We start from the raw sequence: 27058 nt of genomic DNA on the forward strand, positions 1-27058 counted from the left end.
ACACGATCTGTGAAAAATTGCAGCCAGTCCCTGCCAAGAGGAGGGTCAGTATTCCTAGACAGGCTCTGTCAAGCGGTCAGCCTTGTCCACACTTGAAAGCCTTTGCTGCTAAAGCTACGCTGTCAGCTCCCGATCCTCCACACAACGGCGGTGGATTATCGGCAACGTACTCGGGCCACGGGGCACTTGTCCACGTTTCCAGCTGACCGAGCTGTGCTGGCCGAACTCCCTCGCACGGGCCGGGCCTGGCGCCGGTCCAGCCCCAGGTTGCGTTCGCTGCCAAAAGTTTGCATAGTATCAAACGGTGCTTTGGCGTTGCTTACACACAGGAATTGTAGGAGTGTAATTAGTTCGGTTAATACGGTCAATTGGCACGTGCCTATTGTGTGCCTCCATTCAGTGCCCGAAAGCCACTAGCTCACCGGAGCACCCATTTACACAAGATTAACACCCAGCGCTTCCGACTCCGCGCCTGCCCGACCGCGCTGCACCCGCCCCAGGTGCCCCGCGGGCGGTGCCAAGGCCCCCGGGCGCCCCGTGCCGCCAGCCCCGGGCCCAGCCGCCTTCGCCGGCCGCTCGGGGCGGGCCCCGGGTCCCTGCACGGGGACTGCACGCTGCCGCCTGTCACCTCTGACAGCAAACGGCTGCGCGGGCGGGCGGGGCTCCCGTCCCCGCTCGGCCCGTCCGTCCCGGCCTCTCCCTGAGGGCAGCACCGGGCGCCCCGCGCAGCCCGGGCCGCCCCTGGGCACTTCTGAGGCCGTGCAGCTGCGCTGCCCTCGGGCCTGGGCTCTGCCCCCAGCCCCGGCGGGTGCCCCTGGGGACGGGGAGGCGGGGGGAGGCGGCCCGCCCGCCGTGACCGCCGTGGAGGGCCCGGCCCGGCCCGGCCCGGCCCGGTCTCCCCAGGCGCCTCGGGCAGGGCTGGGCCTCCCTAGCAACCGCCCCCTAGCGACTGCCTGCCGGCCCGGCCCGTCCGCCCAGCAACCGCCCCGCTCCCGGCCTCCTGATTCGCTGGCCCGCCCCGGCCGGCCGTCGAATTCCCATTGGCTGTGAAGCGGAAGCGGTTAGCGATTGGCTGCGGTAGCGAGGGCGGGGCGGGCGGCGGAGGGGAAGGGGGTGGGCCGGGGCGGCGGGGCGGCAGGGCGGGGCTCGGGCGGCGGGGAACGGCCGCGGTGGCGTCGGTGGCCTGCTGGACTCGTTGGGCGCGTGGTGCGGAGGGATACGGCGGCCGGGCGTTGGAACGGGGGGAGGGCGGAGGCGGCGAAGAAGAGGGACGTCCCGCTGACGTGAGCACGCCGGGCGGGGACTGGGACCCCTCCGCGTCGGAACGGGCTCGCGCCGGCCGGGGAGGGGGGGGAGGGGCGTGAATCGGTGGCGTTCTCCTCCGTGAGGAGGAACGAGAGCCGTGGTCCTGACGGGCAGGCGCCCTCCGCCAATGGGGAGGGAGGGCTGGTGCGGACCCCGCGGCGATTGGCCGGCGGGCGGAGAGGGCGGGGCGTGAGCGCGCGACGGGGCGCGCCCGGCGGGGCGTGGCGGCGTGGGGGAGGGGTGCGCGGGGTGACCCGCCCCCCCCCACACCCCCCCCCTCCTCCGCGCAGGGCCGGCCCGGCAACATGGCCTCGGAGCTGGAGAGCCTCAACCCCAGCGCGCGGATCATGACCTTCCGCCCCACCATGGAGCAGTTCCGGGACTTCAGCCGGTACATCGCCTACGTGGAGTCGCAGGGCGCCCACCGCGCCGGGCTGGCCAAGGTGCGCCCCCCGCTCCCGGGCGGAGGCCGCGCACCGCGCTCGGCCGCCGGGCCGGGCCGGGCCGCCTCCGCCCTTTGTTTACCCCGCAGCGCCGGCGGGGCGGGGGTTTTCGGGCCGCCTTCCCCAAGTTGGCCGCTCGCCCCGGCGGCGGGCGGGCCGGTGCGTGCGGGGCGGTGACCGGGCGCCTTTTGCCTCCCGCAGATCGTTCCCCCGAAGGAGTGGAAGCCGCGGCAGTGCTACGATGACATCGACGAGCTGGTCATCCCGGCGCCCATCCAGCAGGTGGTGACGGGGCAGTCCGGCCTCTTCACGCAGTACAACATCCAGAAGAAGGCCATGACGGTCCGCGAGTTCAGGAGGATCGCCAACAGCGACAAGTATGTCCCCGTCCCCGTGCGCATCGTTACTGCGGGAGTTCCTGTTGCCCCAACTCCCCGGGGCCAGGTCCTCACTGCGGGCTGGTGCCGGTCGGAGGCGTGAGCGTGTCGCCCTGAGCAGATGAGGCGTGCTTGTACGACTGGCTGTGCGCGTGGGGACCTCTGTGGCGTGTGTCACCTGGCGAGAGGATGCCTAACGCCGGCAGAACGTTCTGTTTCTGCTGTGCACTCCTGCCTGTCCGTCCACAGTAGCTAAACCATCAAAATATTTACTGAGTAGAGTAGTAGGGAAAGGAATGTTCTTGAGGTGAAAAAAGACACAGAAGAAGATCACTGTAAAAGGAGTTTAAGCAAAACAGACTTTGAGATAACTGTTTAGAAATAGCACTGGAATTGCCAGGTGCAGTTGGTCTGCTGAAGCTTGTTTTATCTTACAAGAGCAGTACACATCAGATATCTTAGGATTCTGTTTCTCTAGTAGAATAATGAAAATTAACTCTTATGCTAAATATGTAATTGTCTGGTATATATATATGTACACATTAAATAGGTGTTAGAGTGTAATTTTGATCCCCCAATGCTGCACAAAGAGGCCAGTATATAGTTAGCAGGGAATGGACATCAGCAGCAGGTATTTAGTTGGTAAACTGAGCATGCTTGACCAGTTTATCCACAGGTGAGTCTGCAAATGTTTGTTAGTTTTACAGTGGCAGAAAACTTCGGTTTTGATGTTTTTTTTTCACGTTGTTCTTTGTATCATTTGTGGTTTTGACTTCATCCTTCCTTGCTAAGTGCTGACAACTAGAAAGGGAAATTGTTCTGACCCAAGAGAAGTGCACAAAGCAAAAATGAAAGTAAACTGAGAAATGGGGAAAGTAATTTTCTTGCTGATCCTTTGTTCCCAAGTCTCACAGGCGCAGAGCTGTGGCTGCTGTTCTGGGAGGTAGGAGTCTGGCTGATAACATGCGTTGTGTATTTTTATTGTGGCTTTTAGTTCTTTCAGTGGTGGTAAACGTTGGTTTAGACTCATCAAGTATCAAACTGCAAAGCCTTTAGTATCTTTGTTGTTTTTTCAGGTATTGCACACCCCGCTACACAGACTTTGAAGACCTTGAACGAAAATACTGGAAGAACCTTACGTTCAATGCCCCTATCTACGGTGCTGATGTTAACGGCACGCTTTATGACAAGGTAAGAGAGCTGGTTTGGTTTTTAAGTAACAGTTATCCTTGTATATGGCATTCCATAAATACTAATGTGGCATTTGACTCTTAACTTTCAGAAAGAGTTAATAATAGTCTTAGCAGAGTTCCAGCTTCTAGAGTAGGCAGCAACACAATAAACCATACGTTTATAACATACTCTCCATTTAACCCAGATAGTTGAAGAAGGCTAATAGAGGTAACGTTCTAAGGGACCTCTGTTAGCACTTGAGTGTAATACAGTTTAGTTCAAGAAAGCAAAGACTGCTGTTGCGTAAGTGTTGCTTTTATACTGCTTTATCCTGAAAGGTGTATGAGAGTTGGAAGTGTTGGTTGGTGAGCAGGCACTACTTTGGTATCCCCTACTGCATGTATTTTTGTGGGCTGGCTCTGCAGCCATTATGTGTTAGGACAATAAACATCACAAGAGGGTATGTGTTCTACTTGCTAGTCTCCTAAATTATGATGATTTACTCTTTTAAAAGATGTTGGGAATGAAAAGTGTTTCTGTTCAAGAGGATTCAGACACCAGCTCAAGCTTATGCTATTGTTCTCTGCTCTGTAAAGTCTGCAGCTTCATGATTATTTCTCCTTCCTAATAATTATGTTGGCTGATAACTTTTTTGTGCTCCATAAAGGTTGCTAGTAAACAATCAGTATGTAAGCAAACACCCTGAGAAACTTTTGGTTTAGGTGAACTAGCTAATGGTTTGAGCTGTGCCAGTAGATGGTTTGTCTTGGTGTGCTGTTTCACAAGTGTCTGATAGTTTTTGCAACTGTCGTCTTAGTTGTGTGGTTCTGTTGTTCATAACGCTTGTTTAACGTGAGGCTTGTGTTTTGCAGCATGTAGATGCATGGAATATTGGCAGATTGAACACGATCCTGGATATTGTGGAGAATGAAAGCGGCATAACCATTGAAGGAGTGAATACTCCTTACCTGTATTTTGGCATGTGGAAAACTTCTTTTGCTTGGCATACCGAGGACATGGATCTCTACAGTATTAATTATTTGCATTTTGGGGAACCCAAGTCATGGTAAGATTTTTTCTGGGGAATCTAGATGTAGAAAAACAATACCATAAAATATTGGAGTCAAAGTCATGAAGTTATAAGAGCTGACTAAATGAATTACCATCCCTCTGATCTTGCACTGCAGTTGTATCTGATGACAAGAACACTAGAAACCTGTAAGGAACCACAAAGCAGTGCATGTCCTCAGTAGCATTTGTTTGGTTACCTTCTAGAAAGTCCATTTGCTGTCCTGATGTAAAGAGTTCTTCAGAATTATAGTACAGGGTGGATGCTCTCTGCTGTGATAGGATCAGAACTTGGAAAATTTGCTTATGATTTCCTGAGGCTCTAAAATGACCTGGCATTACCATACAGAGGTAATATGCCTGTTGTCACTCAAGCACTAGGGGAACAGGCAATTTTTAACAGACTTTGAAATGTAGCTGTTTATCATAGATCTAAAAGCAGGCTAGTGAATCTTGCTGAGTGGTTTGTGCAGTGTCTGAGCTTTCATGATTGTTTTTAGGGGAGGCTCCCACATTTTTCTGTAGCATGGGTTGCATTTTAAGAGTGAATCATTCCCTTCTGTTCACAAATAAATTTCTCAAGCAACTTCAACAATTGTTTCCATGGTACTTTGGCTGGAAACTAGTATTTTTGGCTGCCTTTTAATACAACTTTGAAGTCAAAAATAATAGCTAGCGCCATGTGACCAGTGAACAACCCCATGCAGTGGCAATAGCATGGGAACAGAAAACAGAATAGTTCAGTCAGGCAAACCTTTTGGCCATTGCTTCTTCTACAGTAGTATATGAAAGAACTTAGCTTTGCTGATACGTCTGATTTAACAAGGAACTCCATCAAGAATACAGCACTCTATTCCAGAGTGAAACAAAGTGAAGTAGGTGGTTTTATTTACTGTAGTCACGCCACAAGTTGTGCACATGTTAAGGATGTGGCATTGTGTCTGATTTAGTCCCATCCTGGTCTGAGCAGCTGAAAGAGATTATTCCATTTTCTCTCTTGGCTCTGTGTTCCTCCTCACACTGAATATACTAGCGATTGCACAGGTGTGAACTGAGGCAGGTCAGGAAGCACTCTTCCCTTTCTCCTCACAATTCATGTTTTGCTGCGCAGATCTGCTAATTAAACGCATCAGACTTAGTAGTTCCTTGACTGCTTAAGCAAAAGTCAGTGGAGGAGATGGTCAGCTTTTGGCTGTTGATTTTTCTTGCGATAGAGAGGTAAAAGTCCTTGAGAAAGATTCTTAGCTTTGTGTTGTTGAACTTTGAAAGAGACAGTGTAGAGATGGAGGATTTTTTTTAATTCATTCATGCCTTGATGCCCATTTATAATTTCCAGTCAAACTTTGAGATTTTGTCATGTCACTTGAATTTAACAAACTTGTTCTTATGACTGTAGGTACTCTATCCCTCCAGAGCATGGGAAGCGACTGGAGAGACTTGCAAAAGGTAATTGGGCAATTCTTTTATGTCCTGCCTTAGCAGAAGGTGGGATGGACAGCTGCAATGGGTTTCAGCTCTTTTAAAGAGCATGACATGCCTGTAACATTTATGAGAGCACAGGCTGGCATGACGGAACCGATAATTTGCTTTTTAGAATATAGATTATATTACTTCTGAGTGTTTGTTTATTGTATACACACAAGAGAAATGTCACAAATAATGCAGTTGTGGTCTGTTTAACCTTTCATGAGAAAATCCTTAACTATTGATTATTAGAACTGGAGAGTTATAGCCAAGGGAAGAGCCTTCTATTTGTGGTCTTAGGCGCTTCTAAACTTCAAATAAGGTGGTGCATATGGGCCTAGGGAAGAACACTGTTTAGACAGTAGCTTTTGCTAAAAATTACTGAAAAATTAATTTACTTCACAACAGGACAGTAATATCTCTCATTGCTTTATTTTAAACAGGTTTCTTTCCAGGAAGTGCCCAAAGCTGTGAAGCGTTTCTCCGTCACAAGATGACCCTCATCTCTCCATCAATTCTGAAGAAATACGGCATCCCATTTGATAAGGTATAGAAAAGTGATCACGGTTATACCAGCTCAGTCAAGAGGTTCATGCAGCCCTGTCTCATCTCTTAACAGCAGCCAATAGCAGATGCTTAGAGAGGAAAATGAGAACAGGGAGGGTGTAAAGCAATCCTTTCCCACTGTACCTCCATTTATCTGGCAGTTGGGGTCTGAAAGAGTTTGAGACAGGAAAATATGTTAAAAAGTCTCTGTCTTCTGTAACTTTTTTTTTCACTTACAACTATACACAACAGCCTGTGTTAGATTAACTTCACTGCTTAGTTGTGTATTCAGTGAAGAGAGATTGTTCTTTTTGTTTCAGACTTGCCCCCTGATAATTTCATTTGTTGTGATCTGCTTCCTCATTAGAAAATATGGCTTGTTCCCTATTAATTTTTTTCATTACATTAATAACGTCCTTATTTTCTCAGGTGATAACCTGCCACGCCCTCTTCCTACACACACACGTTGAAGATCTAGTCTTTGAGTCCTTATTCAGAAGTACTGTCACATCTGCATGGGCAGCTGAAGGGTTTTGTTGTCATGAACCTTTGTTAGACAGTGGGGAAATGTTGAAGAGCAGCAGTGGAAGGGTGACTGAGAGTTGTACTTGAATATGAACAGCAAAAGAAAACACTAGTAAATTTCCAAGTTGTGTGTGGATAGAAATTTTACTTGGCCTTAGACACTGTTCAGCCAAGCCTGTAGCTGATACAGGTAAGTATCTTTATGACCTTCAGGTAGCTTGTCACAGAGTATTTCCTATGTATAACCACTTCTGTGCTGTTTTGACCAGTTGTGTTGTGTTTTAGTAAGAACTGTTGAGTGTTGCTTTCCAGTAAACAGATACTTAACATAAGTAGGAGAGAGTGAAGACAAGTATCAAGTCTGTCCATTGCAGCAAGTAGCTCCAACCACCATCTGTGGGTGGGGGGGTTTCAGATATGCTGCATGAGGGGTACCGGAGTTCCTTTCATTTTGACCCACCAAGTAGACTCTTAAGTTGTGAATAACAATGTGGTGTCTTGATTGTCTTCTAGGTGACACAGGAGGCTGGAGAGTTCATGATAACCTTTCCTTATAGCTATCACGCTGGCTTTAATCATGGCTTTAACTGTGCTGAATCTACCAACTTCGCTACTCTTCGGTGGATCGAGTACGGGAAGCAGTCTGTACTGGTAAGTGGTCTGTTGCCATCCTGTTGTGTACAAATAACCTGAATGCAGTGCCTAACGCTCTGCTGCTCATTAAGCCCCCAATGTTTGTTCTGGGGGAGGGAATTCAGTGCTTTGTCCATTTAAGATGTGATGTTAACATATCTAGTCAGCCTCCTGTTTCATGTCCTTATTTCAACTATGGGTAGCATATAACATGTTTTTTAGCTTTGTGTAGATCAAGTGAGGCTTCAAAGAAAAGCAGGGAGTTGGTGGTCTTTCCAAAGATAAAAGGGTATGCTTGGTGGTCAGTATTTTGTCTGACATTTTAACCATTATTTATTGACTGTTGAGCCTGGAAGTATGACTTCAGTAACTTAAGCCGCTTATCAAAATAATATCTTGGCTGAACCTTTAGACTGAGTAGCGTAATATACCTGTAGAGGTTCCTTACAAACATGGGTTATGTTTTCAGAAGTTACACTGAAGTGAATGCTTTGAAGCACTAGTTGTAACCATGCCCAGACGAGGGGAACCTCTACTGCTCTGGGTAGGCCCAAAGTTTGTATGGCTCTGGCTTCCTCATTATAGTCTCTGGTTTTGCTGGCTGTTTTTGTATGAGCTCGTTTTAAAACAGTCAGCTTTACCAGCAACTCTGTAAATAGGCTAGTGAGCGAGATTTCTTAGTTATTCTGATAACGTCTGGTTTTCTGTTTCATCGTTTTCACTGGCTTTTCTGCCCAGTTTTTAGTAACTTAATACATGCCCTTTTGATTTCCTGGGAAAGAGTCTTGACAGTTCGAATGCTCAATTACATGTAACAGGGGGATTTTATTCTTCAGTTGGGCTCCTGAAAGGAAAGTGATACAGGAATGCAGAGTAGAATTGTTGAGTTATGTGCCCTTACTTGAATATTTTCTGTGACTTCAGTGCTCGTGTCGGAAGGACATGGTGAAGATCTCCATGGATGTGTTTGTGAGGAAGTACCAGCCAGATCGTTACAAGCTTTGGAAAGCCGGGAAAGACGTGACTGTCATTGACCATGCTCTTCCAACCCCAGAGGCAGCAGAGTTCCTCAAAGGGGATCTCATGCAAAAAGTCAAGAATGGGAAACAGTGTGCTGAGGAAATGGAAATAGGAGAGACGTGTAAAGAGGAGGTGGACGGGGATGAGACAAAAAGGTAGTGCTTCGTATAGTCCTCTGCTTTTCTATTGGATTATTAGAAGTTGAACCCAGCTGTAATTGAATGTTTGCCATTCTGATAGAACAACAGCAGAGTTAGCAGTAATCTGTTTTCTTGGGAATAGGGTTTACTCTTTAATTTTTTTTACTGAGTCCACGTTGATGGTGGTCTGTGATGGACAGGAAACGCACCAGCTTGGAAGGTAGTTCTTCGTCTTTGGACACACATCCAAAGCCTGGCTTGGAAGTGCACACCGTACACTTGAGAGGCCAGAAGAAAAAGGAGGTGTATTGGAATCACGGGACAGTACTTGCTAGCAAATTCTGGTACTATCGGCGCTGCAAGCTGCGACATCGGTGTGCAGTTCCTGCTTGCTGAAGGTGGAGGCTAATCATCTTACATTTTGCAGTTAAATCTTTTTCAGCCGGTATCAACTACTATTGCTAAAGCTGTATTTGATGGTGTTCTTTGTTGTTGTTTTGGGGCTTGTTTGGGTTTTTTTGTTGTTGTTTTTTAAGGTAAAGGGTACCGGGCTAGAACATAGCTGCCTAATACATAATTAACAGCTGCTGAGGAGTCATCCCTAAGGATTACTGACTGCTTCTGTAAGGCAAGAAAACACTTCAGAATAATTTGGAAACTATTTGGCTTGCCAGATGCTGTCTCATAAAACACTGATCCAAACCAGGCTGTATTTTGTGTATCCAAACAGAAATTCAACAAGCTTATGTGTTTGGTAACCTGACATATGGATTTCTCTTCTGCAGCATCCCCAAGCATCGCATAGGAACAAAAAGGCACAGGGTCTGCCTGGAAGTGCCTCAGGAGGTCAGTGAGAGCGAGGCCTTCCCCAAGGAGGAGCTGAGCTCTGCGCAGTGTGAAGCGGACATGGCAGAGCCTCATGAGAGACCTACGAGTGAACTTGTGCAGCAAGGTGAAAAAAGGCTCAAGCTTTCAGGTACCTGTATGTCAAGCTTTATCCTGGTACAAGGGGACAGGGTATTATTGTTCAGGGAGAGAAGCTGCTAGAGCTGAATCTGGGGCACTCTTTTGTATGATGCTAGTCAGTAGGATGTTGTCATGTCCAAAAAGGCAGACACTAGTTTGTCAGAGCCATGGCAAGCACTTCAGAAATTTACTGTCACGAGACTTGAGATACTACCGTTTGATTTTTTTTTTTTTTTTTTTTTTTGAGACCAGAGTGCACCTAGGACAGTTTTAGGTTGTGCCCTTTAGTTAAATTTGTCTGACGCTTCTGCCACTGTTTTGAGTAAATGAAATAACCGCAGCTTGAATTGTTCACTTTTGTGGCCTATCTGTGGATAGCTCCCCATTGAGAATTATGTAAAAAAATAATGTTGAGGGAGAGCAAAAGTGTAGGCAGCCATCCTGTAGCTGCTTCAATGACTGACTGACCAGGTAGGTCACGAGGATGTTGCCTTTCAGCTGAATTAAAGGGAACAGGAACTACTGCATGAGACTTGCTTAAGAAATTGGTGTTTCTAGCTTTTGATTTTTGCTCTTTTTATTTTGCCTGCCTGCATACAGAAATGTATTGGATGCCTCAGCAGTCTAAGGTCCTCTGTATCCCTGTTGTGCAATGTGACCTGTTAATAGAAATTGCTTAGTAAACTATATGCACACCTCTGGTAGTGTGGGTCTGGTATGCTGTAGAGATGTTTTATTTGTAATTTTGTAATAAGTAGGCAGGAGGAAAATTCATGTGGCTTGTAGTGGATCAGTTATCCTTGCTCTTAAGGGAGGAGCAAGGGGCCTATGGAACAATATAAGAACAGGGCAAACACACATGATGCCTCCCTCTAGTATTCGGTTTTCCAGCCCTTTGCAGCTTGTGTTTAATAATCTTGTGTTGGTTTGTGGGTTTTTATTTTTCTTCTGTTGAGTCTCCCATGAACCCTTGTAACCTCTTACCCACAGCATCATGTAGCCCGGAGTTGGGCTATTTCGCTAGGCTATGTAAAGGAGGATCATCTCTGTTTGTTTGTTTTGAACTGGGTGTCTGCTGGTTTTGTTTGGTATACCCTGGTTCTTGTACTGAAAGAGACAACAAGCAGACGCTTTTATTCTTTCTCTCTCTCTCAGCCACCCATGATTTTATAGGTGTTTGATTTAATGATCTGCTCTTTATATGACTTAATGTCACTTTTTTTGTGTGTAGTTGTTTGCTTTCCTGTTTGTCTTTGTTCAAGTGGTTGCACAAATGTTCTGTCTGCTGCCCAGACTTTAGAAAAAATCAGTATATCCTTTCTTCTAGATCGTGTGGACTCGGACAAATTTGAAGAACTGAAAACGGTGAAGCTTGAGGAGGAAGAAGAGGAAGAGCAAGAAGCAGCTGTATTGGATCTTTCCATTTCACATGCTTCGAATTCCACCTCAGTTTTGACGACTTCCAAGCAGGGTGCAACTTCCAGTGTTCAGCCCAGCTCGCCTGCATATTCTGGTTCTTCAGACTCTGAATCCACTGATCTGTTGGCAAAACGAACTCTCCCTGGGCCAGCGGGGGTACTTACAGTCCACAGCTATGCTAAAGGGGATGCCAGCGGATCTGACAATGAACAGATTTCAGGAAAGAAAGCCAATGCCACCGCCAGTGTGAATGAACAAGAACTGGCAGAGGTATGAATGGCAAGAGTACTGAAAGCTTAAGGGCTGTATTACGTGGTCGTGGATTTCCTGTGACAAAACTTCCTACCTGTGCAGATAACGCTTTCGTTCCATTGGTGTTTGCATAGCAGGTTGCTTAGTTGTTAATGTATTTTTGTAACACCTATGGGTTTTGCTAAACAAACAAGAATTAAGATGAAAGTCTTATACTCTTACCTCTTCTAGAAAACAAGGAGATCCCTTGTTTTCAGAACTTCTCTAAATTATTTGAGTGCTTTAAGGGAAAAGGTAGCTTGGTGGTTTTGACATGGTAGTGTTACAGGCTGATTCAGGTCCTTTTATAGTAATAGACACTTATTTGTACCTAAAATGCATCTAGTTCAATCCAGCCTTTATTACAAGCACATTAATGGGTTTGAGGTTTTTTTTAAATATAAAATTGCATACATGTACATCTGTGTGTCCTTTTAAAAAAAAAAAAAGAAATTATGGGAAAAAAAATTACTGGTTGGGAGAATGTAAATCTGAGCGTTTCAGAACTGCCAATGAATGCTTTGTTAGACAACCCAAGAGAAGGCTGTAATAGTTAAAATCTTACCTGGTGGTGCCTTTTCAGATTATTTTGTTTCCTTCTTTAAATCAAATCGGGAGGCTGATAATGATTATGTCTTTGAAATTCAGGAATTACAGAAACAGAACAGCAAGTGGGCAAATCTGTTGATAGTTAAGATGAAACTGAGAAAGTTCTCATAGATATTTAAACTAAAGAAATTCTGTTGCTGATACTGATGTCTCCATTGCATACTTCATACAGGAAAAAGGTGAAATTTTGAATGGGTGTAGATTGTTTTCACCAGTATGGTGTATTTCAAAACAAACTTTCCATCAGATGGTAACTGGAAATGCTAATTTCCATTTGAATAAAAGCATTTCTGTTTCTTAGAAGTCTTGTATCCAACTCTATGTAGGAAATCAGAGATAATGATTGTTATGCTCTCTTCTGACTTCTTTTATGAAAAGAGATTTAAAAAGATATGCATTTAATCTAAGATTTGCTGCTGCTCTTAGAGGAATAAGAGATTAAAACAAAAGAAGAGGGAGTTCTTATCTACTGACAGACTTTCTGCATGGTTAAAATCATTGCCTTTATTGCCTTGCTTGTCAGGTCAGTAGTAATTTTGTCAGTGTGTCACTTGTTTTTACATAAGGCTAAGAGAAGAGGAAATAACTATTATTGTAGTCTCCTCCTTCTAGTCTGTCTGGAAAGACATCAGTGCAAGTATTAGAGAGAGTGAAAGTTTCCTTCATTTAAAATAAGCCTCTTAGTTCAAGATGCCAATGAACTCTGTAAATTTTTTTTAAATTATTTTTAAATTTTGAATTTTTAAGTTCACGTACAAACTGAGGATTTCTCCAGAATACATAAGACTTCTTATTGTGGCTCTTCTAAGTTAAACCAGTCAACTTGTCTTTCTTTGTTTCTGTCTTTTACATGATTCTTATATAAACAGACTTGCATGAAAAGCTGCGCTGGAACCTGTGAGAAGTCTCTATTCTAATGGCTCAGCAGAGCTAGTAGAGCTCTATCTGGTTTTCCTTAGCAAAAGTGCTGCAAGCAGTTCTTTCAAAAACTTAGCTAGTTTATTGCTGAAGTTAGTTTGTTAGAAATAAAATCATGGAAACATGTATGCATTTTGTTGAAGGTTTCTTTAAGTTCAAAATAAATTCCTTTAAATGCTAATTGACTACTGAATTGCTTCTCCTTGTCCAGGTAGCAAAGGAGTACATAAGATCGATGAAGGAGAATAAGAAGTCCAAGGGTCGTCGCCAGCCGTTGAGCAAGCTTCCACGCCATCACCCACTCTTGGTTAAAGACTGCATTAGTGATGATGGTAAGTAAGCCTTATGCTCTTTGGGAAACAGTAGAGAGGGTCTCAGCTTCCATGGACATTGTGGGGTATTCCCTTAAGTGACCAGCAGTAAACAGGAGTCAGCAAGTGACACCTCTGCATCCTAGACAAGGTGCTTATCTCATTTTCTTTTTTTGTCCTTGCATCATTAAGCTTTTCCCTCAAGTGGTATCTTCATTCTTTACTGTTCCATTCTCTGGAAAGTCACAACACTGAAAAGAAAACTAAACCAGTACCAGAGACTGTTGCATAATTGCATCTGCCGTAGAGCATTCCAGTAATTGATGTAAATATTCATGATTTAAAAAAAAAAATACCACCAGATTCTTTGGCTGACAGCATTAGTCCTGACGTAATTTGGAGCTGGTGCTGTTCTCACCCAATAAGCCAATCTTGTGTCTGCACAATTGCTTGATTAGTAGAAGCCTCTTAAAAAGGAGATCGAGTTACCGGCTCCCACCACTATTTTCTCAATTCAATTTCTGGTAGCCTTTCTGTCATCTCCATTCATAACATCTTGTCTTATTTAGCTTCATTTGCAAGGGTATCTACGAAAGGGAACATAATCACTGAGTTTAATGATCTCTTATCGCAGAGGCATCAGAGCAACTAACTCCTGAAGAAGAGGCTGAGGAGACAGAAGCATGGGCCAAGCCGCTTAGCCAGCTGTGGCAGAATCGGCCACCAAATTTTGAGGCTGAAAAAGAATACAATCGAACCATGGCTCAGCAGTCTCCTTACTGTGCAGTTTGTATGCTCTTCCAGACGTATCAGGTATGTAGACCAAGTCTGTTAATGTCATCACAGAGATGACTGAATCGGTTGCCGCTGTGATGCGTAGTTTTAAAAACGTCAGTTTGCATCTTGCCAGTTAACAAAAGCTGTATCAGTGTTGCAGTCTTCCCAAGGACTTGTTCCAGGAGAGCACAATTGGGTGAACCTCACCACACCAGTGATGGACTGCCTGTGGGTTCCCAGAGGCTCGCTTAGCTCTTCAGCAGAAGCTTTTGTGTTCTGTGGCTTTTGCTAGAACTGCAGAATGGAACTTGAATGTTGCTGGAGCCTGACTATAAAATCCGTTTGTCTTTTCCAGACCGACACCTTCACTTCTACACTTTTTTAAAAAACACTCTTAAGTCCACTCATAACACATGATCTTTGGGGAGCTGGCAAGGAAGAAAACCTTTTACTTAAAAAGGATTTAGGGTTGTGTTTGTGGATAGCATAGATAGAAAGCTGTCTTTTCTTGGAGTGTATCCATATTGACAGTAGCTGTGATGTGAAAATGTGCAGCTGTAGCAATGCATAGCTTGGGATGAGCTGCAGAACCCTTCTGTTGTGTCGACTAAATGCTTAGGCAGGAATCCCACACTGAACTTTTTGCTGTGCCTGAGCTAAGTAATTTTAAGGTAGCTTGAATAGTTGTCTGATTGCGTGTTCCCCCTGCAACTTAGAGATAGTTTGTCCCTTCCTATATCCTAAAAGTATTTGATTCATTTGAGAGCCCTGTATGATTATGGTGGTCACCACGACCGCAGTTTTGGAAATAAAGACCTCAGATTTTTGTTGAGGGTTTATATTGCATATAGTTCCTAATCTCCGTGAAAACCGTAGACCATAGTTTCTGTTTGATCTTGCTGTTTCTCCCTGAGAGTCGGTTCTTGTTAGGACTGAAAATTCTACATAGAAGCTTCATTGTATATGAAGATTTCACTAGTGCTGACTCTGTATAAAGTTAACAGTTTGAGGATAATTGAAGTTTTGCTAGCTTGTTTTTTGCATTCTAAATGCTATTAAGCAGGAAATTCTAGCTGCAGGTTTTCAAATGTCTGTCTACAGCAGGCAGCGAAGGAGAAACTCTTCCAGGATTTCAGCTGTGGTTAGGGTCGTTGTTCCAGCTTCAGAAAGTCTATAGCAAGTCTGGGAACTCACTTTTCAGTTACTCATTCAAATAAAAAATTGGCACAAAATGCCAGACAAATATTCGCTTTTCCTTTGTGAAGAAGAAAAGTATCTAGCTGCTCGGAAAAAAAAGTCTAATTTTCTTCAGCTTTGTTACATATTTCCCTCAGTCCTTTAGTCTTTTGTTTGACATGCAATGTTCAGTGTAAATCAGTAAGTTTTACAGAATCTGAATAAACAAGACTTGTTGAAAACATGTCAGTCTCCTTCCAACTGTGATCCTTATGTGGACTTTTTTTCCCTGCCTTTTGATGCACTGTAGGAAGGACAGTGCATCTTCATTCTGCTACTGCAATTGCTGCTAGTAATATTTTTAAAAGATTAGGCAAGCTACTTTTGTGGTGGCTTGTGAGGTACAAAGATGGTTTGATTCATTTCTGTTTAGCTGTTAAGAAGGGTAACTTGAATGGAAGCATATCTCTGTAAACTTTACATGTAGTTGCTGTTCGGTTTGACATTGGTTTAGATGAATAAATTGCAAAAGATTAGCCTGAATGTCTCTTGAGCTTTAACTGGGAAACTGCATTTTTAGTCTGCTTATTTCCCAGGAACAAATTAATTTCAAAGCCCATTAGACTTGTTGAGACCTACACTAGGAAGAAATAATGGGGATTGCAATGGTATCTATTTGTGTGATCGTAATCCTCTCATATTGAGGTAAGATAAATGAACAGTGTTGGACAGCAGTGTTATGGTCTTCTGTATTAGGGATGGGGGGATGCAGCAGAGGTGTTGCCCGTAGAGCATGAGGTGGACGTGCTGATTCCATCTCTTCTGTCAGAAGAGATGCAGTTTGATGTGTATCTTGTTACTCATTAGAGGGATGCAGTTCAGACCTTAGGTTTAGCCATTTGGGTAGAAAATAATTTCATTCTGAAGCCACAGCAGCTGAGGGTTTTATAAACTAACTATATTTTTACCTAACTGCTAACTCTTTAATCTTTCAGCACCTTCATTCTTTCTTTAAACTGGATTTATGTATGGAATAATGGGTGAGTAAAGATGATGTGAGATGGTTTTACTTGTAAAACTTAAATTTCCTCTCCACCCCTTGTAGGCAGAGTGTGGAGGCAACAGTCAAAACTCTGGAGTAACTCCAGCTGCTGTGGATGGGAAGATCCGAACCAAACCCCTGATTCCTGAAATGTGCTTTACTACAACTGGCTGCAACACTGACCTCAATCTTTCAACGCCCTACTTAGAGGAAGATGGAACCAGCATACTCATCACCTGCAATAACTGCCATGTCTGCGTTCATGCAAGTGAGTGCATCTAGACTTAACCCTAAACTCTAGTGTTCTCTGTAGTAAGTCTGTACATCATAGCAGGCCTCTACCAGTCTGTTTAATGTACAGATGATAGACCAAGTTCAGCCCATATCTGAATGGTATATACTTGAGTGTTGAAATACAGAGTTGGCTGCACGGATAACTCAAAATATACAGCGTTGTCCTTAGGCTTGTTGATTTTAATTCCTGCTTTACTTCTGGGCCGTAGGGGAGTGGGTCTGAGTTTAGGTAAGCTCTTAACTGAGATGTGTCTGTTCTAGGTTGTTATGGTGTATCCCCTGACAAGGCCACTGCAGACTGGATGTGCTCAAGGTGTACAGAAAATGCCTTAGAAGAGGTAAAGTTTCTCCTAAGATTCTACAGATGGAGTCTGGTACATCTGGGAACTCAGCTACAAAATTCATTTCCATAGTGTTGGGGGTTTTTTTTATTATTCCCTCCTGTGAAAAGAAGGCAATTTAGAGAATGTTTAGGAGCCAGTATGTCGTATTTTGATGCTTTTTAAGCCATAGTGATGTAATCCTTTTAACTAGTGCAAAACTGCTGAGCTTACATGAGTCGTAGAGAAGATATTCTGCATGAATGTGGAAGCAGGTCCATTGTCTGTCTTAATTTATGGTAGCTACTATTTCTAAAACAGAAAATAACTTCTGTTAATAACTAGGGAAGTGTGCACACATGAAGGCTGGCAGAAGAATGGGATTCCCTCAAAAAGCTATGTAGGCTCTAGATCAGCAGAACTGGTCAACCTTTTGCATCGTATTTGCTCATGTTTGTTGCAGATCCTTTTGCACATGCTCAAAGGATATAGGGTCTTGCAGTTGTAAAAGGAACCCATAACAAAAAATTGAACAAGTCTTCAGTGGTAGGTCTGCTTACCTTCAACAGACTTGGAGTCTGTATTTGTTGCCCTAAGGGCAGCAGCTGTTGAGAGCTAAAGGGCTGATCTGTACAAGGGAGTTAGCTCTCTTCTGACAGTGCAACCATTTTCTTCCTCTGGACATGCATTTTGAGGAGGAAGTTCTGAAGCAAATGTACCGCTCTGGACTCCACTCTTTCAGCTAATGCTTTCTTCCTTGTGCCAGGACTGCTGTTTGTGTTCATTACGAGGAGGAGCACTGCAGAGAGCCAATGATGACAAGTGAGTGTTCCAGCTTTTTTGGTCTTAAGGGAGAAGCTCTATTCCTAAGTAGCTGAGGGTAAGCTAGTAAAGCCAACATCTGCATTTGGTGTAACGGAGTGACCAACACCACCTTTCACACTTAGGGTTACTGGGTGGGGGCTATGCTGAAGTGTGTTTGTTGTGTTGACATGCAGCAGTCATCGTCTCTTCGGATAATGCCTCGCTCTCATTCCGTTGACAGCAGATGTTAGTTGCTTTGCGTTTTATATTGCAGAGATGTAATGTGCAGAGGTATAATGTACCACATAAAAACAGGGTTCCTGATGAGAAAACACCTCTCAGTACCTTCTCACAGAGGATTTTGATTTCTGCATGTAATGTATGGTGGTGATGGAGACACAGGACAACCATGGCTTTAAGTAGCACAACCTGTTGAAATTCAGGGTACCTCTGCAGCAAGTATACTGGATACAGCTGCCTGTCCTTTGGTGTGGTGGATTGGCTGAAGTTATTTGATGCAAAATAGCAGTGGCACAGACTTGTAGCACAGTGGAGTGACTGAAATGTGGCCTCCAGAAATTTGTGGATGTTATATGGAGCCTCAACCTCTTGGTCGCTGTCTCAAAAGTAATTCAGTAGTGACTGAGTGGTTGCTATGGGACAGGTTTGTGAAGGAATAAACCTATCAGGCAGGCTTTTTTAATGCAGGTATGCTGTTAAGCCCGTTAGTAGATTGGAAGTAGGAAGAAGTCTTGGGTTTGCCCCACATGTGCCCTGTTACTAGCAGTAGGAAGGAAGATTACACTGGTAGTTCTGAGAGACTATTTATCATGGTTTATATGGCAAACTTCAACAGAATTCTATTTACTTGAACTCCAAAGCATCCTCTGTTGGCCTAATGCATATTAATTTCTTTTTCCTCTCTTCTGTCTTGACAGGTGGGTTCACGTGATGTGTGCTGTAGCGGTACTGGAGGCAAAATTTGTGAACATTGCAGAGCGGAGTCCTGTAGATGTTGGCAAAATCCCCCTGCAACGTTTCAGGCTGGTAAGGATCAGCTGTGCTTCACTGGTGAGGTTTCAAAGTGTCTCTCCAGTCTGTTCAGAATGTGGAAGACTTTTCTTATCCCTCCAACCCCAAGTCATCTCTTCTCCAGACTGAAGAATTTAATCTGCTCTGTTCTTTGTGTGGAAAATGGCAATTGTCTCTGTTGCCATTTTTTTGAGCCTTTCCCTGTTCTGGTATGTGCTTATTCAGATGAGGAGCCAGCAAGGGAAGCACAGTTTTCAGTATGTGGCAAATGACATTTATACAGTGGTGCAATGGTGATACTTGTTTTGTTTGTTGTTTTTTTTAATCCCTAGTATTTGACTTGCTTTATTGACTGCTGTTGAGCACTGAGAGCTTCAGGGTATGAGAGGCATTTGTATAATGGATGATTGTCTTCCGCAAGAAAGGAACTGTACTTAACTCTTCTAACAGCTCAGTGTTGAGGGGGGAAATGATTTTTAACTGCTTTGCGTATGCTAATACATTACAGATAACTTTCTTTTCCTACAGCAGCCCATCAGGCCTAACCCAAGTGTAATTGGGTCACTGGTGGTTGTGATAGAATTTTAACTGTTAACTTCTGTGGTTTGTTTTTTTCTTTTTTTTGATCTCTGGTCTTTGCCCATTGTTCTAGTGTTGTTGCTCATCTGTGTGTAACTTAATAGCCAAGTGCTGAAAGGCCCTGTTGACTTTGAACCCTTGTAGACTGATACAATTCAAGATCTGTTGCTAGATATCTAATATATGTTTTTCAGTTATGAGGTTACTTTAAATTTATGAATTATTGCTTTGTCATAAACTAGAACTGGTAGCCTTCTGCTTCTTTTTAATCAGAAAGTAGCAGTGCTCTCACAGAGAGTAAATGGCACAGTATGAGGCACTTAGACCAGCTAGTCCTTTGTGTGGGTAAAAGCTAGTGCCAAACAATAACCTCTAGTTTACTGTCCACAGAAATGCATCTTCTGCAAGAAACGAAGGAAGAGAATTGCAGGTTGCTGTGTACAGTGCTCACATGGCCGGTGTCCCACATCCTTTCATGTCAGCTGTGCCCAAGCAGCAGGAGTCATGATGCAGCCTGATGACTGGCCATTTGTTGTCTTCATTACCTGCTTCAGGCATAAGATTCCATCTCAGGCAGAGGTGAGTAGGCTTGTGATTCCCAGGATTTGAACTGCAGTATCTTGGAGGGACTGAGAAGTTTTAGATTATGTAGTTCTTTTAGAACTTAATTGAAAGCTTGGCTCTTTCAGAATTTTCAGTATAATCTAACAGTGTTGGTCTTGGATTCTGATCTCAACCTTGCTGCTGCTCTGAGTGATCTTAGTCAGGTCCTTAATTGTGTTTTGGTTTGCAGCCCGGAAGGACTGAGAGCGTTACATCTCTCCTGTGGCTGTTGTATTGAGGAATAATAGTGGGGTTTATGCTGTGATATTTAATATGCAGGAGTTAGTGCTGGGACTCCAGCAGGTCATACAATTTCATGTTTAAGTGATTGATTAGTTTATAAAGTTCCCATTAGCCCTTTTAGCCATCAAAACCACAACAGTCTATTAGAGAATATTTACTATAGAGGCCTTGCAATGCTGTGAAGAATAACAGCTTAATTTACTAAGTAAATTAAGGACAGCGACATCTAACAGATTAGGCTTTAAGCATTTGAAACACCAGAGGCAGAACTTTTATGAAAATGTTTCTGATGATGTCTTGAGTGGAGTTACTCACCTGAACTAAAATATTTTGCTTTCTTGTCTTGACTCCACCGGAGCTATGGTCCTCAACATGTTCTTTGTTGAATCACTGTGTCTTAAGTAATTTTTCTCTTCTCAGCGAGCTAAGGCTGCACTCCAGGATCTGTCACCTGGACAGATAGTCATCAGCAAGCACAAGAATGGTCGCTTCTATCAGTGTGAAATTGTCAGCCTTGCAAAGGAGACTTTCTACGAGGTCAACTTCGATGACGGTTCCTTCAGTGATAATCTGTATCCAGAGGACATCGTGGTACGTTCTGCAGTGGGAGCCTGGCTCCGGCAGAGGGCACAGGTTGCCAGTCAGTTCTTGCTGCTGCAGAGCAGAAACACCGGGGGATTCCGTAATTGTTCCAGCCCTAGGTCGTGTTGTGGCTGAGATGTGCTGCAAGATGGCCTTAGGGGTGTTACATGGGACTGACTTAACAGAGGGCACGTAGGAACAGGTGTAACAGGGAGCGTGGGTAATCTTTGGCTGCTTAGGTCTGAAGGAAAATTTGCTGGTACTTGCATACCATTCCTGCATGAAGTACTTTGAATTTGGGCTCACTGTTGGGATTTAAATACATAAATGGATGTCTCTCAGCTTTAGTTTTCCGTCCCTAAAATGGAGTAATTATTGGGGTAGTGTGCAGTATGGCTGGGATGGATTCCCCTGTGGTTTGCTGAATCTTCACATAAGGAAGCTGCTCACTCTTCTTGTCTTTCCCATCTTCCTCCTTTATGCCATAGAGTCGAGACTGTCTTCAGTTAGGTCCCCCTGCTGAAGGGGAAGTTGTGCAGGTGAGATGGACAGATGGACAAGTTTATGGAGCCAAGTTTGTCGCATCACATGCCATCCAGATGTACCAGGTATAGAATTGTCTGAAAATTCATCATTCGTAACAAGCTGAGCATGTTAACAGGGCTGTTCTCAAAGCCAGCACAGCTATAGGGAAGTCACACTTAAACACTTCAGGGGAAGTTACTCAGTGTTGTCAGCAATGCCAGATACTGGTAATGGTTGCTGGAGTTAAGAGCAAAGTGGTTGATTGGAGCTCTACTTAAATCTGGCTACTACTTTAAAGTGTCAGCTTCTGAAAAAGTGCTGGTCTGCAGTTCTTCAGCAGGCTCTGTTCCTGTAACTTAAACTACTTAAAATAAGTTTGGTTTAGCTTTTCTCTGTTCAGTGAGAGTGCATCATGCCTTGCACACTTCCAAAGGGGTGAATGTTCAGGCTGTATTAAAGTGACCAGCCAGACTGTCTTGTCAGGTATTACAAGAATATCCCAGAACTTGCTGGGCTACTTTTACTGACATGGGAATGGTGAGGTTTTGGTTAAAGTTGTTGCAGTGTGCATACCTGCACATGTATCTTATAAAATTCAAGTGGTAGAAGATGATTTCATGAGAGGCCTCTGTGGGGAGGAGAAGGCAAGTTCTGGGTAGCTGTATTCTAACTTCTGAGACTTCTGGCATAACAACTTCTGTTTTTCTTCTAGGTGGAATTTGAAGATGGGTCACAGCTGATGGTAAAAAGGGATGATGTGTATACTCTTGAAGAGGAGCTTCCTAAGAGAGTGAAGTCAAGGCTGGTAGGTAAACAGGGTGCAAACTTCTACTAAAGAAGCTTATTTAACGTAATCTGTCGTTGAGCAGCAGGCTGAGTGCGTGGCAGCAAAAGATTATGATCTGCAAGGATGGAGGTCCCACAGCCCCTTTGGGTCCCTGTTCTGCTGCTTTATGCTTCCCGCTATAAAAAATGTAACTATGGACAGAGTGCGAGGGTATCTTGCTTTACAGCATGATCATGCACACCCTAATGCAGAACCTGTTGGCAGGCACACAGGATGTTAGAGGTTTAAGAAAGAACGTATCATAGTTGAATCCTGTGACCAGGTGTTTAAACATGCCTGCTCCATAAGGCACAAACTGTACTAGACTACTTGAAAGTTGGAACAGATGAGTGTGTTTATTCCTTTAAGAAAGCGATTGTGGACGTAAATTAGCTACTCAGTTAAATTTGAAACCTGTGATTCTTTAGATCTCTGATTATAGTTCACTTAAACTTATCCCCAGACTTTTAAATGCAGTTTCTTAAATATTTTTCTTCTTGTGTTTGGTCAGTTTTTGAGGAAGGCTGAATGTTCCCAAGTGTCCTGACTTAGTTCTTTCTTATATGCAGTAGGAGGATGTGGAGGCAGGGATTTGACCTGTGTTCTAGTGACTAATTCTGTTTTTTCTCTTAGTCAATAGCTTCAGATATGCGCTTCACGGAGATCTTCGCAGAGAAGGAGGTCAGACAAGAGAGAAAGAGACAAAGAGTGATCAATTCACGCTACCGTGAAGATTACATTGAACCTGCGTTGTACCGGGCCATCATGGAGTAAGCGCTGCCTGTGGCAGAGGAAGAAGATGCCCACCTCCCCCAAGGATTTAAACGCTCCAGTAAACAGGCCATATTTGGATGCTTCGAATCCGGGGTTTTTTTTATTTTGTTTTTCAAGGAAGCTAAAAAGCTGATGCTCTGCAGTAGCTGAAAGGCAGCTATTGGATAGTGAAACAGATCCCATTTGCTCAAGCTGATGCCTGCAGACTCCTGGTCTGAAGTTGGGTCCTTACTGAATAAGCCAGCTTGGGGTGTTGCTTTCATCTCGTCGAACAGTCTTGCTTTTTTTTTAGAGACAATATTGACAGGTGGAAAACTCTTCTGGGAGTTGTAGCCGGGAATCTTGGCAGCTGCAGAATAGTGCGGTCTATTGTTTTGATTGAATAACGTTCCTGATTTTGGAAGTCTCCCTGGTGACCACACCGGGGCTTGAGCAGGCAGTATTACTGGTGCTTGAAATTGAACCTCTTTTTATATTTATATCCATCTTGTTGCAAGCAGCTTCAGTCTCTTGTTTCTCAGCACCTCCTTTCCGAGGGCTGAGCTGTAGGCTGTTCAGATCCAAGCAGACAGGAGGTGTTTGTGTGAACAGGTGAAATGTGAAATTGAATCCTATAGGACAAATTATTTAACCCTCCATTTAATATTTTTGTTCTGATACTTGTTTTGACTTACTATTACAGTTAAACTTATGATTAAGTATGTGCCTCAGAATCAATGAAATCTGTCTGGAACCCTGTGCAGTGCAGCCTTCTAACAAGAACAGGCATTTGGCTCCCAAAGAGTTTCTTTTGAGTTTCTCCCCACCCCCTCTAAGGCAATAATGACCAAAGGGACAGAGTCCTAACTCTCCCTTCTTGAAATCCAAGCATCACAGTATTGGGGATGACAGGGCAGCGGTATCTGAAGTAGTGCAGTACCTCTTCTGTGGCAGCACTGTCTGTCGTGTGGCCGCAGGCTTTTGCTTATGACAGCTAATGTTGGGTCTGAGACAGATAAAGCATGCACTGAACTGTGTGTGTTACTAAAAGGCTGTGCAGTGCTCTTCTGAAGCAGGAGTGCTGCTGTGTTGCTGCCTGGCAAAGGTTACAGCAGCATTTTTATAGAGTGTTAGTAAGGCACATCTCAGTTGTGTGGGAGAGAACTTGCTACCCCAGCAATAGGAAGCTGAGTTAAGCTGGGTAGTAGGTGTAGCCAGAAGATGTGCCAACTTGCTCCTAGTAATTTAAGCATTAACACACGACCGTAGGAGCTGTGTAAATACGTGTCCCTTTCCCATTCTGTAGGAAAGGGATTTTAGGCTGTGGAGCAGATCGGCCACCTTGTTTTTGCATGGAATGACGGGGTGACTTTCCTCCTGGAGAAAGTTATGGTTATATGTTCTCCAGAAACAGTTCAAGAGGGGAATTTTCTAGTGAAACAGACTTAATCCATCCCTGCTTCTATAGGGACATGGCAATGTGTCTGCAAAGTCTGGATTTGTAACTTTTTTGCTTTTGTTACATAGGAACGCTATAAACCAAATTCTTCTGAAACCCCGGTGCATCGATTTGTGATTAGCAATAAAATGTAGTATTGTGTAGTGATGCAACTCTTGATCAGAAAAGAAATAAACTACAGCTTTTATAAAGAAAATCTTACTTATCCCTACATTTTTATAGGGTCAGGAGGCTAATATGAGTAGCAAAGATTTGCACAACCATTGTTTTGCATAGAGGTATTCCGTCCCATTTTTGTGGTGGAATACATAGTTCGTCAGTATTGGAAGGCTTAAACAGAGTCTGAAAGGAGATAGTGGCTTTCCTTTTTGATGTTTTTTTGTTTTGGTTTGTTTTTTTTAATGTCCAAAACTCCTGGTCTCAGGGTATTAAATCGCTTTCTGATGAATAGGATAGTTGGCTTGATAAAACTAGGATCTATTAAGACCAGAGTCTAGTAGCTGCAGGTACTCTGGTCTAGGCAATGGGAATGAAACTGCACTTTGTTTTAGCCTCTACGTAAGCTTCTCTGAAGAGATGTGCTGTGAGCAAAGGTGGAGAAGACCTGGCAGGGCCTTAACAAACTTGCCTCTGTTCTGTCAGCATATCTTAAGATTTGGTATTAACTTCTCATAGGCTGAACACTACCTGAATATTACTGAAAAACATGCTCTTCATATCATCTGCCATTCTCCCTCCAGAGAGGGAGTGTTCAGGCTTTCTTCCCAAACTGCCATATAACTTAAATGCACCTTTTAGGTGCCACGTGCTACCTGTGCTGCAAACACCTGGCTCAACAGCTTCATCCTAAAATGATGACCTAGTATGAAACAGCTGGATTTGTTTGTGGAGTGCTGTTGTTCAACTGCAGCAGGTTTTGCCACCCACCTCTAACACTATTGAGTGACTTTCAAGAGCTCCTGTGCCTAGTGTTTGTTCTGGAAGAGGAGCTTTGTTATGCTGCGTTTTCGGAGGGCTCCAGATTTGCTCTTGTCAGTTGGCTGCACTGTGTTGGAAACTGCTGCCATCCTGCACTCTGAGACTAAGGGCCTTCCCAATTTTCCTGTCAGTTCTTGTGCTGCATCGTTCAAATGTGAGCGTACTTTACCTGCTGCAGTGATTGAACTGCGTTTTGGCTTCTCTCCGTGAACTTAAACTTGGTGACCCTGGTGTTTGAGGGGTCTGTGTTATTTGACTTTGCAAAAACAATTGATTTTATGGCTTGAAGTATAACAGGTAGCAATAAAAGCTCTTTGCAGAGCAGCTGTCTCAGAGGTACATATGCTTTCCGTTACCTGTACTTTGATCTTGACTAATAATAATTTTCTCCAGTGGTTTGTTTTTGGAAGTGTGTTTATCCCTGTTACAGCATCATTCCAGTGAGGGCAGGGTGCTGCTAGAGTATCAGCTAGGCAGGTGCTTCTTGAATGTATTGAGTAGGAAGTCATGCTCAGTGTGCCTCACAGGAGCTCTGATGGCACTTCATTAGGTCCATTGCATGTGATGCTGCAGGCAGTAGACCTCCTCACTTCACTTTCATAAAGCTTCCATCTGTGACTGGTTCAGGTTGGATGCATAAAAAGCATTTTTAGTATAAACAAGTAGTGGCTTGCCCTTAATTCAGGATGAGCTTGGCAAGCCAGTGGTTACTTTTTATAAGGTTTAAAAAGGTGACTGTATTCTTTGTGAAGCACCTGATTGCAGTAATGTTTCTGCCTGTGGCTGGGCTTCTAGGAGACCTCTTTCTCCATCAGCACAGCAGACCCCTCAGATAATCAGAGACAGTACTGTCAGTAGTAGGACCCATTCTCCTTGCTCCTTCTCTCTCTTCCTGGTGTTTTGAGCTGGGCTGAATTGATTCTGCACTGTTTGAGGAGCGTAGCCCAAGGCTTCCAGTGCATCTCTGTTCTTCCATTCTCTAAGTGGGCTCCTGTTGTCTGACATGTCTGCAGTTGTGCTTGGTTTTTTTTGGGTTTTGTTGTGTTGTTTTTTGTTTTTTGTTTTTTTTTAACACAAACATGGGAGGAAATCAAGACTCTGGTAGCCTGTATGTTGTTTTCAATTTGATCGAGTAATAAATCTTAATTTCAAAATGGGCAATCTGTAGACTAATTTAAGAACTAAAGCAATGTAACGTGGAAATTCTCACCATGCTTCTATTTTTTTCTATTAGCATTACTCCTTTCTGATACTCATCTCCTTACTGCTCAGCTAGTGAGCTCTCGGGTGTCTTTCAGAGACATTAAGCCAAGTTCTGTTATTTAAGGACTCAGTCCAGCATGGCTGCTCACCTAGAACAGGGGCAGAGCCACAGATTTGTCCGTCCTCATTGAAATACAGACCTGAGACGTCTGCAGTAAGAGCTGAGTTGCCTTGTTCCCTCTGTAGCTGAGAGTGGCAGTGCCAGAAGAGGAGTCATCAGAAAATCTCACCTGGGTGCAGAGTCAGACAGTTCTGTTCTTTACTTTGGTGTTGACTCTTGAATTTCACAGCGCTGGTTGAGACTTGCTGAACTGGCAGTCAGGGAAAAGAGATTCTTCTACCTTAGCTCAGGGATTTTTGTTACTGATAGACCAAGTGACCTTGAGTAAATTGCTTATTCATTGTATTATTGTTTCAGCCCCTATCTTTGGAGCCTGAAGTGCCAGGTATTACTGGAGCCAGCTTTTGTAGTTGTGGAAAATGTTTAACATCTCCTTTTCCCTGACAAATTTGTAGACGTTGCACAGAATGTTTAAGTGTGTGCACTTAGGTTAGTGTAAAGTGTGCAGTATTTTAGGTTTAACATGAACAACA

The 27058-nt window shown here is 44.0% G+C and overlaps 1 protein-coding gene across 2 annotated transcripts; it reads left to right on the top strand.

The window, feature by feature from the left end:
* The first annotated feature begins 1146 nt into the window (after positions 1-1146).
* Positions 1147-25596, top strand: KDM4A (lysine demethylase 4A). Of its 2 annotated transcripts, XM_068405895.1 has the most exons (22): positions 1147-1283; positions 1596-1748; positions 1950-2125; positions 3202-3316; positions 4171-4364; positions 5763-5812; positions 6274-6377; positions 7415-7552; positions 8459-8709; positions 9480-9670; positions 10988-11349; positions 13109-13229; positions 13843-14021; positions 16267-16471; positions 16759-16835; positions 17584-17639; positions 18560-18668; positions 19623-19811; positions 20499-20669; positions 21149-21268; positions 21898-21990; positions 22645-25596. In XM_068405895.1, the coding sequence occupies exons 2-22, from the start codon at positions 1611-1613 to the stop codon at positions 22783-22785; spliced, it is 3180 nt and encodes a 1059-aa protein (XP_068261996.1). In that variant the 5' UTR covers positions 1147-1283; positions 1596-1610; the 3' UTR covers positions 22786-25596. The 2 variants fall into 2 exon arrangements, with proteins under 2 accessions (XP_068261996.1, XP_068261997.1); XM_068405896.1 differs by lacking the exons at positions 7415-7552; positions 8459-8709; positions 9480-9670; ... (10 more) ...; positions 21898-21990; positions 22645-25596 and adding an exon at positions 6806-7057.
* Positions 25597-27058: the final 1462 nt, after the last annotated feature.

The sequence above is a fragment of the Nyctibius grandis genome, chromosome 8 (genome assembly GCF_013368605.1).
Source record: "Nyctibius grandis isolate bNycGra1 chromosome 8, bNycGra1.pri, whole genome shotgun sequence".
NCBI lineage: Eukaryota > Metazoa > Chordata > Aves > Nyctibiiformes > Nyctibiidae > Nyctibius > Nyctibius grandis.

Excerpts from the sequence above, each read along its gene's own strand:
- KDM4A (XM_068405895.1), top strand. The coding sequence starts at position 1,611 with ATGGCCTCGGAGCTGGAGAGCCTCAACCCCAGCGCGCGGATCATGACC. Across the intron at positions 13,230-13,842 it reads AGACTGCATTAGTGATGATG|AGGCATCAGAGCAACTAACT; the intron begins GTAAGTAAGCCT and ends CTCTTATCGCAG. Across the intron at positions 21,269-21,897 it reads ATGCCATCCAGATGTACCAG|GTGGAATTTGAAGATGGGTC; the intron begins GTATAGAATTGT and ends TTTTTCTTCTAG.